Raw genomic sequence first — 16,619 nt, forward strand, 5'->3', positions numbered from 1 at the left:
AGAGTGATATAAGCTTCATTATGACTGCATCATCCATGACTTCTAGGAATAACATGATGCAATTCATATCATGTATGACGCAATACCAGCTTCAGATTGCATCATTCATTGTTTTGCCTAAAAAGCAAGTACTGTCCAAACCCAGTCATAGATCAATAGATCCAGTCAAAGATGCATTTTAGTCATTTCTGGTTTAAATTGAGATCCCTTCCCTTTATAACTCACTTATCCTCCGCCATTCCCAAGTCAAGGGTCGTATATACTGACCCAATAGCATATCTTGAAAACTAGAGCCAATCAACAATTTTAAGCATCATTTTTGTTTTCAGTGACCCAGAATTAGTAAAGTTTGACTACATTTATTTCAGAAGCATTTTGGCTGTAGAGGAGTGCTATTAGAGTGATAGTCTTCTCGATGCAGAACTGCCATAACCTGACCACCCTGGATTGTGCTCCCCTTGTCTGTTCACATAATGCATGACAGCAGTATCGTTGGTAAATATGTAAATGATGGCTCCACTGATGTGGTTCAGAAAGGCGGGACAAGCATTATAGATGGCCTGAAGCTCCAGCATGTTGATATGCAGTGACACCTCCTGCTCTGACCACAGACCCTGAATTTTCAGTGACCTCAGCTGTGCTCCCCAGCCCACCAGGGAGATGTCAGTGAGAACAGACCTGGTTAGCAGGGGCTGGACAAAGGGAATGCCCTGACATATACTTTCTGGAAGCATCCACTACTGCAAGGGGTCCAGGACCAGTGGAGGGAGATGGACCAATCTGTCCAAGGAATGAAGAGTCAGATGGTAAACCATCCTGAGCCACATTTGAAGGGGTAAAGGCGCAATCTTGCATCTGCGTGCAAACAGATATGTGGCCCAAGAGCCTCATCCAAACTGCCATGAAAAGCTGAGACTGCTCATAAGTGTGTTGTGGACAGTATTGCTGCTGTTGCTGCTGACCATAGTGGCACCTTTGCACTGCCAGTGCATACAAACCCAAGGAACGTAGGGTGGCCCTAGAATCCTTGAAGAAGTACTGAGTCTCGTCCATCTTGTCTGAAAAAAGCACCCAACCATCGAAGGGCAGATCATCTATAGCCTGCTGCATGTCAGGAGCAATGCCCAAATTTTCTGCAGCCAAGATGCCCTTGTCATGGTCTTGTGGAGGCCACAACTCTAACTGAAGTGTCCATGATGTTCAGCATGGACTGCAATGATGTCTTGGCCATCAAGCAGCCTTTGGTAACGAATGTCCAAAATTTCTCTCTGGAGGTTTCAGACAGCTGGTCTGCAAACTTAGACATGGACATCCAATTTACAAATTCATATTTGGACAACAATGCCTGCTGGTTTGCAATCCGCATTTGCAGAGAGGAGGAGATGTAAATCTTCCTACCCATAAAGTCCATCCTTTTAGAGTCCTCATTCTTAGCAGTGGACTTAAATCTGCCCTGCCAGCCTCTATCGTTCACCACAGTTATGACCAGGAATTTGGGTCCAGATGGAAATAAAAGCCCTCAAATCCCTGCACCGGGACAAAACAGCGTTTCTTCATGTGCTTTGTGGTACGTGATACTTAAGCTGGCATTCTCCAAAGAACCTTTGCAGGCTCTAGGAGTGCATCATTAGTAAGAGGAGCCACTCTCCCAGGAGCAGACAACTGCAGGATATCCAGCAACATAATGGCGTTCTCCTGCAGGAACTCTGCCTGAATGCCCAGGAAAGCAGCCATGCACTGCCAAATGTCCTGTTAGGCCTTGAAATCCTCATATATTGAAGGTGAGGAAGAGCCAAGCACTGCCAAATTGTTCCCGATGTGGGGAGCGGTGTTGACCCCAAAGTCAGTGGTGGCACTGAAGTAGCTGATGGTTCCAAAGTGGAGGGCAGTGAGAGCTGCCACAGTAACATCAGCGGTGTGAATGCAATGGTGCCAAGGAGTTTCCCAGTCCCAGTGTCTCTTGCACCGAGCCCAAACCAGCCCTGCTTCCACAGACTGTGGAAGGGGAACATCGGAGTATGGTGTCAGTGGACCAAAAGGTTCAGCGGCCTGTCCATGCAATGGGGCTATAAATGACACAGCCTTGGCAAAATCCTGGATCAATGGAGGGGTCAGGATGGAAAGGCAAGGGAGGTCTGTTGCTGCCTGATATGCCGCCAACATGGAAACAACTGGTGTCAACATCACTCTCGTCGGTACTGGATTCAAGAATCAGAGTCGATGGTAGAGGGTCTCTGACCCCTCTGCGCAGTATCAGGAAGTGGTTAGAGGCACCCACACCCTCTCGTATGCTGGCATTAACACAATGCTGGTCCACACTCTTTCTGGAGGATGCAGAAGAGTTTTCATGAGACCTGGAGTGGTCTTGTTTGGTCTTATGTGACCTTTTCCTTGGTGCATTTGATGGGGAACAACTCCTCCATCCCTATGGAGAGGCGCTGGCTCCAGAGCATGAAATGGCAGCACTCTCAGAACCTGAGGGTGACCTCCAATCTGATGAGGTCCTCAGTGCTGAAGCAGGCCACATGGCCTGTTCAAGCAGGTGCTGCTTTAGGCGAAGGTCCCTAGCCAGCTGAGTCCCTTTCATGAACGACCTAGAAATTGCACGCTGCTCTGTGACATAGCCGTCATAGCAAGCAGTGTGTGGGGATTGTTGTTGGGGATCGCTCCCCCCCACATAACAATGTTTAAACCATGGTGAAGGCATCACCAGGGAAATACTTAACTAAATGTAATTAACACTACATTTAACTAACACTAAGTACTAACTATATGCGACTAGAACAAACACTAGAAAAAGATAGTGAGAGATAGTGAGAGATTGCATGGTTAAGAACCACACAGAGCTCTGACTCCAGCCACAGGCAGTAAGAAGGAAATGAAAGGGGTCAGGGTGGTGCCGCCTCATATAGCCAGAGGCTATGGCAAGGAGGTGTGAGCGCTGCCCCTTTACAGATATTGCTAAGCAAAGTTCTCCAACTCCAGGGCCCTAGGCACGCACACACCTAAGTGGAATACAGGGCTGCATCTACTCAAAGAAGCAGCTTAGGCTCTGAATGTCTTGTTAGCTAAGAGGACAGTGTCAGGATTTAGTCAGCTTTGGGCATGCCCACCAGCAGAAATGTAGGTGCCTTTAGGGATTTAGGTGTCTACATGGTTCAGTGGCAGCTGAGCAGTGATTTTGTGAAAGTCAGTGATGTCTAGGCGACAGTTAAGTACCTCAGTGTTTTTGTGCATCTTACCCTAGCTGCCTAAGACACGCCAGTCCTTTCACACAAACAACCCAAGACAGAGCCTTTCCCCATTACAGCACATAGCCCAGTGGTTAGCACACTCACCTGGACTGGAAGAGACCCAGATTCAAACCCTCCTCTGGATTAGGGACTTGAACCCCAGTCTCCCACACCACAGATGAATACCTTAAGTGCCAGGCTATTGGATATTTTGGGGTAGGTATTTCTCAAGCTGTCCTGTTGGAGCTGTTCCACTTTGTATAATTAAATATTCATTAGGTCAGGAAAAAAGAGAAAATGACTGCATAGATCAGTGGTCTTGACACTCACATGGGAAAGCCAGGTTCAAGTCCCTGGCTAGTTATAATTAAGGCTATGATTTTGTCATGATGGTCACAGAAAGCATGAATTTGAATTAAGTCCATCAAATGCCATCCAAACCAAATGAAATGTGCTCAAACCAAGTGGTGTTGCAAACTTGTGCATGGGATCACAACATCACTCCATCTGCCCCACCATCTCCATATATAGCAGCATGGATGCTTCAAACCTATGCAACATTGTGACCCCTACTTAGAGTGGGCAGCTGGGCCCAGTCCCACAGGACAGGAGTTGCCATTGTGGGGTGAGTGTGGGGTGGGCTCACTCTCCACCTCCCACTAACCTCTTTCTGTGACATATTGTTGTTTTCCAGCACCTCTGCCATGAAATGTATTTAAAAATTTCATGACAAAATCATAACACTAGTTATAGTTTAACTCAGCTGAACTGTTTCATGGTCCTGTAGAAGGGCCTGTTTCAATTGCATCTACAGACCTTAGACTTCAGTAGATTTAAGGATACAGGGAATCTTCAGGAGGCATGTTCACTTCACCATAGTAAATGTATCGCAGCATAGACTCAAATGCTTGTTTACTGGGAACCATTTCACCTATAGAAATATTTACTTGTCCATCTTCTGGCATGAAGGAACGGAACATGGCTTCAAAGTAACTGGAAAAGGAAAGGTGACCAATGTAACACGGGGATTTTACATAACCACAAGAAAGGTTCTGCAGATGGTTTCACTCAGTACTGTTCAAAGGGGGCTACAAAGCATTGAAGCTTTCACACAAGTTACTTCCTAGCTACTATGTGGAGGGAAAAACTGTCTCTAAATGCCTCCTCAAATATAGTATGCAGTAGTGTTGTAATCATGTTGGTCCCAGGATATTAGAGAGACAAGGTGGGTGAGGTAATATCTTTTATTGGACCAGTTTCTGCTGGTGAAAGAGACAAGCTTTCGAGCTACACAGAGCTCTTCTTCAGGTCTCTTCCCAAAGGGGATTTGCTAGTGTTTTCCTCTATATAGTTCATGAGTGGCTTAGAGAACATTCGAACAATTTAGCTGAGTGTATCTCTGCATGCTGGTGGCTGAGCGATCACCGCACCTGGAGGGGTTTACTGCTTATCACTAGCAAAGCATTGTGAGAGACAGCCCAGTTTGGAAAGCTAAGGGGGAATCCACAGTTCCAGGTTGTACCCCAGAGATCCCGTCACATTCAACCACCTTGTCTCTCAAATGTTGTATTGTCATGTTTCAGATAAATCCGTGTGTGAGGCAACCAAGCATCACAATCCCAACAATGCTATAGGATGCTATATAGGAAACAATGCCATGTGGATTTTCTTTATGGCAATTAATTTTCAAAAATATAAAAATTAGGGTATAATACACTGTAATAATTCATTTACCTACTTTGCATATGAAGTGCTGGTAAACATCAAACATTATAGGTCTCCTGGTTTCTTAGGGGCTAGATACTAATATAAATGGTTACCTGCCTACTGTACAAGGATATTGTGATGGTTTGTTAGATACTGTTTGTAAAGTACTAAAGTATGTAAATACTAAGGATTATTAGGGCTGGCTGAAAATTTTCCATCAAAACTTTTTTTAATGAAAAATTGGATTTTACCTAAATGAAAATTTTTGCAGAAAGTATTGCCAAAAAATTAAACAAAAAAAATCAAGGATTTTTCCTACAAAAAGTCAAAATTTTCTGTTGACCCCCTCCATTTTCCAATTAGTTCTAATTATTATTGGACACTGAATGGAAGGAACCCATTTTCATGGTTATAGGCAGTAGTAGGTTTGCCTGTGATGGTATTAGATTGCGCTCATCTACTAACCTCGTTGCATCATTAATAGATAGCTATAAGCTAGATCAGGGCGGGCAAACTTTTTGGCCTGAGGGCTGCACCGGGTTTGGGAAATTGTATGGAGGGCCGGTTAGGGGAAGGGGGCATGGCCCGGCCCCCACCCCTTATCTACCCCCCCCCCCTGTTTCTCGCCCCCTGACGGCCCACCCCCGGGACTCCTGTCCCATCCAACCCCCCCCGTTCCCTGATGGCCCCCCGGTACCCCTGCCACATCCACCCCCCCTGCTCCCTGTCCCCTGACTGCCCCCCAGAACCCCCGCCCTGACTGCCCCCCGCCACCCCATCCAACCCCCCCTTCTTCCTAACTGCCCCCCCGGACCCCTGCCCCATCCAACCACCCCTTTTCCCTGTCCCCTGACTGCCCCCGGAACCCCTGCCCCTGACTGCCCCATCCAACCCCCCCTCCTTCCTGACTGCCCCCCCAGACCCCTGCCCCCATTCAACCTACCGTTCCCCGCCCTCTGACTGCCCCGACCCCTATCCACACCCCCACCCCCTGATCACCACCTCAAACTCCCCTGTCCTCTATCCAACCCCTCTTGCTCCCTGCCCCCTTACCGCGCTGCCTGGAGCACGGATGGATGGCGGCACTACAGCCACTCACTGTGCAGCACAGAGCACCGAGTCAGGGCGGGCTCTGCAGCAGCGCTGCCCCAGGAGCTTGCAGCCCCGCCGCCCAGAGCATTGCGCCAGCGGCGGGGCAAGCTGCGGGGGAACAGCAAGGGAGTGGCTGGGGCTAGTCTCCAGGGCCAGGAGCTCAGGGGCCGGGCAGGAGGGTCCCGCGGGCCGGATGTGGCCCATGGGCCATAGTTTGCCCACCTCTGAGCTAGATCCTACTCTGCTTTCCCACCTTTTCTACCCTTTCTCTCCATATAACATAACTTGCATCTACTAACGTGGCAAAGTGTTTTTCTTCACCCCAACAGCTGCACGCCTCACTCTGGACAATTGATCCAGCTCTCCCTTCCTTTTTTGAATATGTCAGTGTCAATTTTTTCAGGTGCCTGAATCTGAATGACACTGTCACAATTTCTGGATAACAGCTGCTGAGTGCAGGTTCTTGTCACAGGTTATTGTAGACTCCTAATGGCATTCAGTCTTATATTCTCTTCAACTTGTATACCTGATTAAAGCCCTTCACAATTTCTCCCTTGTAAATTCTTCATGTCACAACCAATCAGGCTTGGCATGAGATTTCTGCCACTGGCATTCTAGCTGTCTTCCTGTCTAGCTTCCTCTCCTGCTTCATCTGTCCCAGGCCGTCTGTAAACCATGCTGATCAGTGAGGATGAAGCTGTCACCCTATCAAACCCTGAACTGAGGAGAGTTAGATGCCTCAAAAAGAGATTCTCAAAAGCTAGCATGCTGAGTGGGGAGTTGCCTAAGCCAGTCAATAGGAAATGCTGAGGAGAGGGATGTAGCCTCCTCTTAAAGGGTGCCTAACTTTGGTCTGAGGGAGGTGCTTCCCTCTAGCTGGGGGTCACAGCCATGAGCCTCTGGAGTCAGTCACCTACGCCGGGTCAACCCTTTCTCAACAAAAACTGAGAAGCAGAAGGTGATGGCACCTTCCCTTTTACCAACAGTCCCATGGCTAAAGAACTCATCCACAATTTGGGAAACTCAGGTTCAAATCCCCACTGTGCTTGATGAGGAGCAGTGTTTTGAACCCAGGTCTCCCACATCCCACACAAGTGCCCTAACCACTGGGTTTGAAGATTGAAAGGTGATTTGATTACCATGTCCCTTGTATTTTCTTCGCAGGTACCAAAGGGCTCTTTAATGAGGAAGTCAGAATAAGAACCTGTGGCTGAAAGTTAAAGCCAAGTGCAAATTAGAAATAATACACACAGTGAAGGTGATTAGCCATTGGAACAAACTATCAAGGTAGGCGGTGGCTTCTCCATCTCTTTAAATCAAGATTGGACATATTTTCTGGAAGACATACTTTAGTCATCCACAAGTTACTGGCCATAGAATCTTGCCCTTTTACACTGTATTGAGCCCAGTAACTACATGCACTAGCCAAGGGACCTGGTTGGCCGTGCCAGGGAGGAGACGTATGATACACCCTTAAAGGGTAAATTATTTACACCTGCAACCAAGTGGGAACTCAGCGAGACTAATCTACCCCCTAATGTATTGATGTTTTTTGTTCAATTGATTCTTAAATCTCTACCTCATAGCTTACATACCAAAGTTTATGCTTCATTCTATTAGCATCACTTGAGCTGCATTTCCATTTTTTAGAACATCCTTTTTGTTCTTCATGAACACTTGTTCCTTTCCAGTTAATGACCGTAGTTTTATGTGTGATTATTTGCTTCTTTTTGAAATTGTGGTAGGATATAGACCTTTTGTTATTCAACTAAGGTTTTGATTTCCTAACATTTCCCTGCTGGGATGGCAAATTCATTCACATTTTAGTCACTGTTGCTTAATGGCTCTATTATGTTTAATTTATAGGGGGAAAAATCCTATGTGTTACTCAGATCTCAGTGAACAGAAGCCTATTCTCTTGTGTGCTTCAAAACAAGCTGATCCAAGAAGCAGTCTGTGGTACTAATAAATCATGTCTACACATGACATTTGTTACTGCTCTAGTAAATTACGACTCTTTAAAAAAGTTTCTAAGTTTCGGTAAATGGTTGATCAGAGTGCACACACCTGGAGCGGGCTGCCAGAATTGCCTTATGTGCTGGTCTTGGGTGGCCATCTAACAGGAGGATGATATCACAAAACTCGATCCCAGCTCCTTCTAGATAAGCCTTCATATCCTGAATCAAAGATGTTCCTGACAGAGGCAACACGGTGAAATGATTAAAAAGAAGACATTTCCAGGTGATCAGCTGTTATAAAGTTAATACACGGTTGCGCCACATCTACATACAGGTTTTCCCATGGGATCAAGGGAGTTGTTAGTAGGCAGGCACTTCATCACATTCTCAGAGCTATAGGAGGCCCCTTCTTGTATGCCATGGATAAGGCCAGGCCATGATCCCTGGAAATTTGTTCTGTATGTAAGGCTGATGCCCTTGGTGAGGTTCTACACCTGCATCCTTTTCCTCACCTCAGGTACATTTGCCTCAGTCCACCTCCTCACCCACTCGCAGCCCCTCTTGTGCCAACACTGCTAACCTCATACCCATTCCCCCTCCACTTCTCTTGCTGTCTCTGGAACGCCATGACATATCTTCAAAGATCTCAGCCACCCGTGACCTCTTCCTATCTTGCTCCCTCCAGCTCCTGGCTCTTCAAGAGATCTGGATCCCTCTGCAGCTGCCATCTCTTATAGAGGCCTCTCCTTCTCTCACACCCCCGCCCTGAATCAGACTGTGGTGGGGTACGGGCCTTCTCCTGTCCCCTTGCTGCTGTTTCCAATACCTCCCTCCTCCCTTCCCCCTCCTCTCTTCTTTTGAACAGCACTGCATCTGACTTCTCTCCTCTCCCCCTCAATATTGCTGTCACCTACCATCTATCCAGCTCCTCCCCATCAGCCTTCCTCTCTGATCTCAACTCCTCACTCTCTCTTCCTCTCCTCACAATCTCCCACATTCAGCATCAGAGACTTCACCTTCCATGGTAACAACCCATCCAACCCCTTAGCTGCACACTTTCTTTTCCTCCCCTCTTCATTCATTCTGCAGCCCTCAGTCAACTCTCCCATTCACCAAAAGGAACACTCATAGAATTTGGTCTCACCAAGCATTGCTTTCTTTGATCTCTGTTGCTGAGTTCCCTCCCTTTCAGCATCACCCATTGCCCCCCAACTCCCTCATGCCCTGTCACTGGTCCTTCCGCAACTTCGTCCTACAACATCAGTGACTTCTTATCTGTTCTCAGCCTTCTCATCCTTTCTTCCATTGATATAGTTGTTGATTCACTCCCTCTCTCCACCTTTGTCTCTTTTGCCTCTCTCTCTCACTGCAAGATCTGCCCTGCCACCCTTAATTTCCTTGGGCCTCCACCCAAGGAGATAAAAGATGGAGTACACCAACCACCTCTCCTGTTCCTTCTCTACCATGAATCTAATCAAGGTCCGAAGCAGAGGGGAAGGAGAGTGGGTAGTATGTATGATAGGGACCACAAATCTCAAATAACCTGTAAGGTAAATAACTTCTTCTTCTTCTTCAAGTGCTGGTCCCTATGTGTATTCCATTGTGGGTGACTGACAACTAGTACTCAAGAAAGAAGAGAGTGCAAGGATGCAGGTGGCAGAGTTGCATGAAGGACCGTTGCCCTATAGCATGCCCCATAGCAATCTTCTACTAAAGCATAATGACTCGCGACCATATGGCTGGAAGTCCACGTAGCTGTTTTACGAATGTTAACCAAAGACACTTCCTCAAGCAATGTTATAGACATTGCTTGTGCTCATCCTGTGTGGGGGAAGGAAAGTGAGATAATTGATAGCAAGTAAGATATAACCTGAGATCCACCCAGAGATCCTCAGAGGAGATAGCTTGACCTTGGACACTTTCCACCGTGGCTCAAACATTGGGGGGAAGAATTGCATCAGGAATGTTGGTTGGAAAGTGATCTAGATGTGTCCCTAAAAAGGATAATATTATTCGGTGGTTGGATCATCAGTTTCCCTGGTATGAACCAGGTACTCATGGTGTGTGCAATGAGAACACTGATCCACTACCCTCTGCCACCCAGTGTCTGCTAACAGGCACCAGAACTAGAAGTTAAATTCCGACAGAGCAGAGGACTCCAATCCTGGAATCTGCTAGGTTGAATTCTGGGGTCCTGAATGTCCCTGATTGTATTTAAAACCAAGCACAGGAACAAGAAGTTGTCCGTGAAACTGGGTCACCCCTGCTCAGGACTGTTTCCCTTGCACTACCTGCTCCTACTACCTGACTCTGATCTCCTGGTAACCTGACCCTGCCTGCCTCTTTACACCTGACTCTCGATCTGCCCTCTGGCATATCTCAGAATCTAATCTCCTGGTATCTGACCCAGCCTGGCTCCCAACTCCTGGTCTGACCGCTAGGTCAGACTCCCCACGTCAGTTTGCATGGACCACTTAAGCCACAGGAGTGGGCTTGGTACCAGTAAAATGGAGCTGGCTAAACCTCTGGAAGCACTGGGCACTCCCAAGTGGGTCTGCCTGACTTCAGGCTGACAATTATGCCTTGCAGGCCTAGGTCATTCAGATGACCTCGGAGAAAAAACTGTCACCTCCTTTCGTAACTGTTGTTCTTCGAGATGTGTTGCTCATGTCAATTCCATTCAAGGTGTGCATGCACCCATGTGCACAGTTGTTGGAGATTTCTGCCTTAGCGGTATGCATAGGGCCAGCTGTGGTGCCCCCTGGAGTGGCACCCCCATGCGGCGGTATATCAGGTGCCGCCGTCCCGGTGCCCTCTCAGTTCCTTCTTGCCAGCAACTCCAACAGAGGGACGAGAGGGCGGGAAATGGAATGGACATGCGCAACACATCTCGAAGAACAACAGTTATGAAAGGTAGGTAACCGGTTTTTCTTCTTCGAGTGCTTGCTCATGTCGATTCCATTTTAGGTGACTCACAAGCAGTATCAATGGAGGTGGGCTTGGAGTTCACAGCTTAGTGGCTTGCAGTACTGCCCTACCGAAGCCAGCATTGTCCCAGGCCTGCTGGGTCAGCACGTAGTGGGACATAAAAGTGTGGACAGATGACCATGTGGCCGCTCTACAGATGCCCTGGATAGGCACATGGGCCAGAAAGACTGCCAAAGAGTGGATGGTGACGATTGCCAGGGGTGGCATCTTCACTTGGTCATAGGAGAAGCGAATGCAGGCAGTGATCCAAGAAGAAATTCTTTGAGTGGATACCGGGCGACCTTTTATCCTGTCAGCCACTGCGACGAACAATTGCATCGACTTACGGAACGACTTGGTCCTATCCACACAGCTCTTCACCAGGATATACTCACACTGATATGCGCTACCTCTGCCTCAGGAATTCCACCTGACAAACAAGCTATCATCAATAAGCAACCACATGACTCCTGGGAAGGGATCACTTATGTAAGGGACCACATCTATGTTCACCCAGGACCCAAAAAAGTTGCAGTCCTGCAACTATGTCATGACTTTCCCCTAGCAGGAAACAGGGATGCTTTAAGGTTCCAAAACCACTGAGCCACAACTCACAGATGGGCTCCATCCAAAAACTGATGTCTATATGCTTGTGGGGTGAAACCCAGCCTGACCAGGATAGCTTCCTTGATCTCCACATACAAGCCAGCCTGTTCATCAATCAGGGCCTTATATGCAACTGCCTCTCCAGTCAAAAATGGGGCCATCCTATCCTCCTGGGATGACTCTTCCCAATCAGCTGAACTAGCCACCCATTCAAATGTGCAGAGGAAGGCTTCTAGTCACCCTGAAGCTCCAGTTTTTCCAATATATGGAACAGTCTGCCCATAGAACCCACCCCTATGCTAGATTGACTCCTGGTAGCCCATTTCTCTAGCTGTTGTAAGAACCATTCGTGCTGCTGTTACTGGACCTCTGGCTAGTGTTGTTGTACAGGGAAATGTGCGTCCTGCTCTTTTTGCTGGGTTTCCAGGCACTAGAACAGAAGATTCTGAATTTGTCTCTGTTGCTCCTGATATTGTTGTCGGCCAGCAAGACTTCAGGTGCACACCACCTTCCATTCTGGTTGTGAGACAGGGGTCCCCTCACGACAAGGCCTGGTGATACAGAAGCTCTGCCTTGCTGCTCAATCAACCCTCCTTAATGGGAGGGGAAGAGGATCTTGGGAATCCCACCATTGGTTCCAAATAGTTATGTGGTGCACTCACTGCCAGAGCATCCCCTCATGCCAGGATTCAGCACTGCAAGGATTTCACCTTGAACATCTCCCATTTTGTTGGCCAATTGGTTTCTAAACTGGTCTTCTGGGTCACTCAGTCCTCCAGCCAGGTCACACTTAAAGTTCAGTCCCCTTCCAGGGTAACAAAAGTCCAATTAAAATAAAATATCCTGCCAACTGAATTTCTGCCCCTCTTGGGCCTGACAGGTCACCCACTGCTTTTCCTCCCCAAGGACTCCAGCAGCTTCACCTGGGACCTGCGACCGATAGGCCCTATCTCAGGTTGTAATGGGCCCTCGTTCTCCTGCTCAGAGGGAGGCCACTCAGTCCGGTCCTGTCTGGCCAGGACCCAAATCTACAGGACAGCCAAGAGCCCACAGTAGGGCTGGGTGATCAATAGTCACAGTCAAGCTTTAGCTTGGGTTTGGGCAGCTCAAGATGTCAGCCCTTAAATAGAGTCTATAACTGAGCTGGGGGCTTGAGGAGGCTCAGGCAGCCAGCAATGAACAGTCTATCAGGGCTGGCTTTAGCCTGGGCGGAGCTCAGTTAGCCATCAAAGCAAACAGTCTATAAGCGAGCTGGTAAGGGAGGCTCCTTCTTCAGGGCTAGAGCTTCCCTGCACAGTGTAGGGAGCTATCCATCCAAGGGTGGGGTGGCAGGGGGACATGGGCTCACCCTATTCCTCTGCGTCCCAGCCCAGGGCCCTGGCAGGGGAAGGATTGGCTGCCCCTGTGTCAGCGGGAATCCAGCTGCAACACGCTGACTGAGCCACACCTGGCTCTGCAGCTGGCTGCTCTGTGGCTGCCCCTGGGCCACTTTCTGCCTCCCCGAGGTTTGGTACCTGTGGCCTCCAGGCCTCTTCGGGCTCCTCAGGGTACAGGCACTCCGGGCCAATCCTCGTCGGCATCTGGGGACCAGGACCAGCCAGCCAGTTCCCCTCTGGGACACTACAGAACAGGCGGAGCATCCTTTTCCTCCGCAGGCTCTGCCCCAGCTGTGCTGCCGGGCCTGCTTTTTATATTTCTAGCTACACCCCGGTACTTTCTGGGAGACCGGTCACTGTAGGAAGTGCTGCCCACAGTAGAAATTATTGGCAGCCCTGCCTGCAACCTCTGATTGACTCAGACCAACTGGTTAAACAAGACAGGAGTACCAGGAAGTTATCTGAGCAACAAGGTAGATCCCTGACATGCTGTTGAGACAGACCCTGCCTTGTTCCTGGTCCCTGGTTACTTGCTTGGCTCCTGGTTCCTGCTCCCTTGCCTCCTTCCCAGTTCCTGGCTATTGACTCTGGCTTAAACTTTGGCTACAGCCCTTGGCTATTGACTAAGGCCTGACCCTCAGCTCTGGTTCCTGGCTACTGACTCTGGCTTAACCCTTGGTTCCGGTTCCTGCCTATTGATGCCAGCTAAACCTTCAGCTTCAGCTCAGTAGGCTATTGACTCTAGCTTGACCCTATGTTCTGGTTCCCAGTTATGGAACTTGACATGATCCTTGGCTCTAGGCCCTGGGTACACACTCTGGCTTGACCACTCAGTCCAACTGCCTATGGCTCTAACTACTGGACCTGAATGCCCATGCCCTGGTTTCTGACAGCTTGCACAAACACTTCCGACACTCCATGGCCAACACTCCAGCAGGTGTTGGAGGGACTGGGCATTCCATTGTTCCATAGGGGCACCTGATCTGCAGGCACAGGTTGCCCACCTACAAGCAGAGATTTCAGCTCTGTGGTCCCAGGTGCTGCAACTTTTTGCAGAAAACTCTCCACAAGCAACCCATGCATAAGGAGATGCATCACACCTGGTGTGAGTGATAGCCCCACTATCCAAGCCAGGACCTGTGGTTTGATGGAGAATCCGGAAAATTCAGAGATTTCCTTAACCAGTGTCCTCATTGTTTCTGCTCCGCCCCCAGTCCTACCGCCTTGGTCAGGCCAAGGCGTGATTGGTAATTAGTTTCTGACCGGTGAGGCACTGGTTTGGGACTCCCCCCTGCTCCAGTAGAACAGTCTGGCACTGAGCCTTGTCGATGATTTTTTATTACCCTTGCTGCACGTGATCGCTGAAGCTGCCTTGAAGAACCTCTCGCAGGGACAAGGGCCAGCTGCCTCATAGGCTGCACATTTCTGATGGCTTGTGGATGTCATCAAGTGGAATGAAGCAGCCCAGATCTACCAGACTCAGTGAGGACTCAGTGAAGAGGTTCAGAATGTGTGGAAGCCACCATGGGCCTGGATACTTTCACTGATCTAGCCATCTACATTGACAATGGGCTACAGAAGCGGAGAGAGGAAAAGAGGGGTTCTATCCAGCCACCTTGCACACACCCTGCACTAACACCCTTGAGCTCATCCCCCGAACACATGCAGGTCAACGTGGACTGCCGACGTTTGACCACCAAGGAGAAGGAGCAACGTTGGCACAATTGAGCCTGCACTTCTACTGCAGCAAGTCAGGACATATACTCGCTTCATGCCCATCACAGACCCCAGCCAGGAAGGGATCAGGAGACGACCAAACTTGGACTTCACAGTGGGACTTGGCGTGGGCACAACCACAAAAATACATTCAGGGCTGACACCCCCCCTTCAAGTCTTGACAGGCCAACCCAGATATTTGCTGCATCTTCAGGTTCCAAGTTAGCTGTGCCTCCGTGGCAAAACTTGACAGCTGCCATTGCTGTGGACACTCACTGTTTCCAGGGCTGCTGCCAATTTCACAAATTCCAAGACAGCCCAAGTTCTGCAAATCCCCATCTGGCAGAATTCCATACCAGACATTTTGGAAACCAGCAATGGGACATTCTTGTCATTGTGGCTGGTAACCCAGAAGACAGTGTCCATCGAAGCAGTAATTCAGGAACCTCACATAATCCTGCAGTTCAGTGTGATCCATTCCCTGCATTTCAGCATTGAGCATGTCAGCAGGCCTGCCTCCATAGTAACAGCTGCATGTCCAGGGGTCCATTCCAGGCAATGATGAGTGCACTTCCATGTGTGCTGGGGCTCACAGCAAATGGCCAAACCAATCCACTCCTGGGTCCAACCCCCCACATTCCTGATAAATACCAGGATTATGCAGACATCTTCAAAAAAAGAATGTGGACATTTTGCCTCTGCACTGAGACTATGACTTCCTACAATCTGGGGTGAAGGTTCCCTATGGCCATCTTTACACAATGTCTGAACCAGAACCAGTAGCTCTCCTTGCATATATTCAATAAAACCTGGCCCAAGGGTTTATTTGCTGCTCAACATTTCCCGCAGGGATGCCAGCCTTCTTCGCAAAGAAGAAAACAGGACTCTGCACCTCTTTATAGACTACCAGGCTTTGCCAAGTGACAATTTGGAACCGGTACCCCCCGTCCTTAATCCCTGAATTGCTGGACTGTGTAAGATACTCATGGATATTCACCAAACAAGACCTCTGGTGGACTTACAATCTAATACACATCTAGGCCGGGGATAAATGGAAGGCTGCTTTGTGAACTTGTTACAGATACTTTGAATAACTGGTAATGCTCTTCGGACTGAACATTTGGTAATGTCCCTGTGATCTCGCAACACTTCATCAATGATATATTTAGGGACATTCTGGATCAATAAGCTGTCTATTTAGATGATATTTGTCTTTTTGGAGAATCCAGGGCAGCACAAACACCACATCAGGACTGGCTAGGAGAGGTAGCAGCAACATAGTCTATATACAAAACTGGAAAAGTGAACCTTCAACCAATCCTCCGCAGAGCTTCTGGGGTACATGTGCTCTGCATGAATCCAAATAAGATGGAAGCTGTTTACAACTGGGAGACACGTTGGAGTACTTGGGAAGTGCAGTGTTTCCTCCATTTCACCAATTTCTATCACCACTTTATCCCAGGGTTCTCACAGTGAACAGCCCACTTGACATCCCTCCTTTGGAAAACTGCCAAATTTGTTTGGTCATCTGAGGCTCACAAGGCCTTCAAACAGCTCAAAATCAGCTTCACCACTGCTCCTATTTCAGTGAATCCTGATTCAGCTCAAAAGTTCTTAGTGGAAGCCGATGCATCTAATGTGGCCAGATAGGCCACGCTCTCTCAGACGCATGGGCCCCAGCACCTGCTGCACATAACACTCACAGAAGTTCCAACACACAGAAAAAGAAGTACAAAATCCTCTATAAGGAATTGCTTGTGATTAAAGCCACATTTGAAGAGTGGAGTCACTGCCTGAAGGGGATGGACTGCATCCTCAGCAAGTTCGTGGATGACACTAAGCTGGGGGGAGAGATAGATATGCTGGACGGTACGGATAGGGCCCAGAGGGACCTAGAAAAATTGGAGTATTGGGCCAAAAGAAATCTGATGAGGTTCAACAAGGACAAGTGCAGAGTCCTGCAC

General features: G+C 48.5%; 1 protein-coding gene across 7 annotated transcripts in view; it reads right to left on the reverse strand.

The window, feature by feature from the left end:
* Positions 1-16,619, reverse strand: part of LZTR1 (leucine zipper like transcription regulator 1) — a 263,713-nt gene that overhangs the window by 26,139 nt on the left and 220,955 nt on the right. For 5 of the 7 annotated variants that reach the window (XM_034767752.1, XM_034767754.1, XM_034767753.1 and 2 more), the window contains 2 exons: positions 8,100-8,226; positions 4,077-4,226 (listed from right to left, as the gene is read on the reverse strand). In XM_034767752.1, coding sequence (XP_034623643.1) covers positions 4,077-4,226; positions 8,100-8,226 — 277 coding nt within the window. The other 2 variants (XR_004645414.1, XM_034767757.1) reach the window with 2 other exon arrangements.

The sequence above is a fragment of the Trachemys scripta genome, chromosome 4 (genome assembly GCF_013100865.1).
Source record: "Trachemys scripta elegans isolate TJP31775 chromosome 4, CAS_Tse_1.0, whole genome shotgun sequence".
NCBI classification, from domain to species: domain Eukaryota; kingdom Metazoa; phylum Chordata; order Testudines; family Emydidae; genus Trachemys; species Trachemys scripta.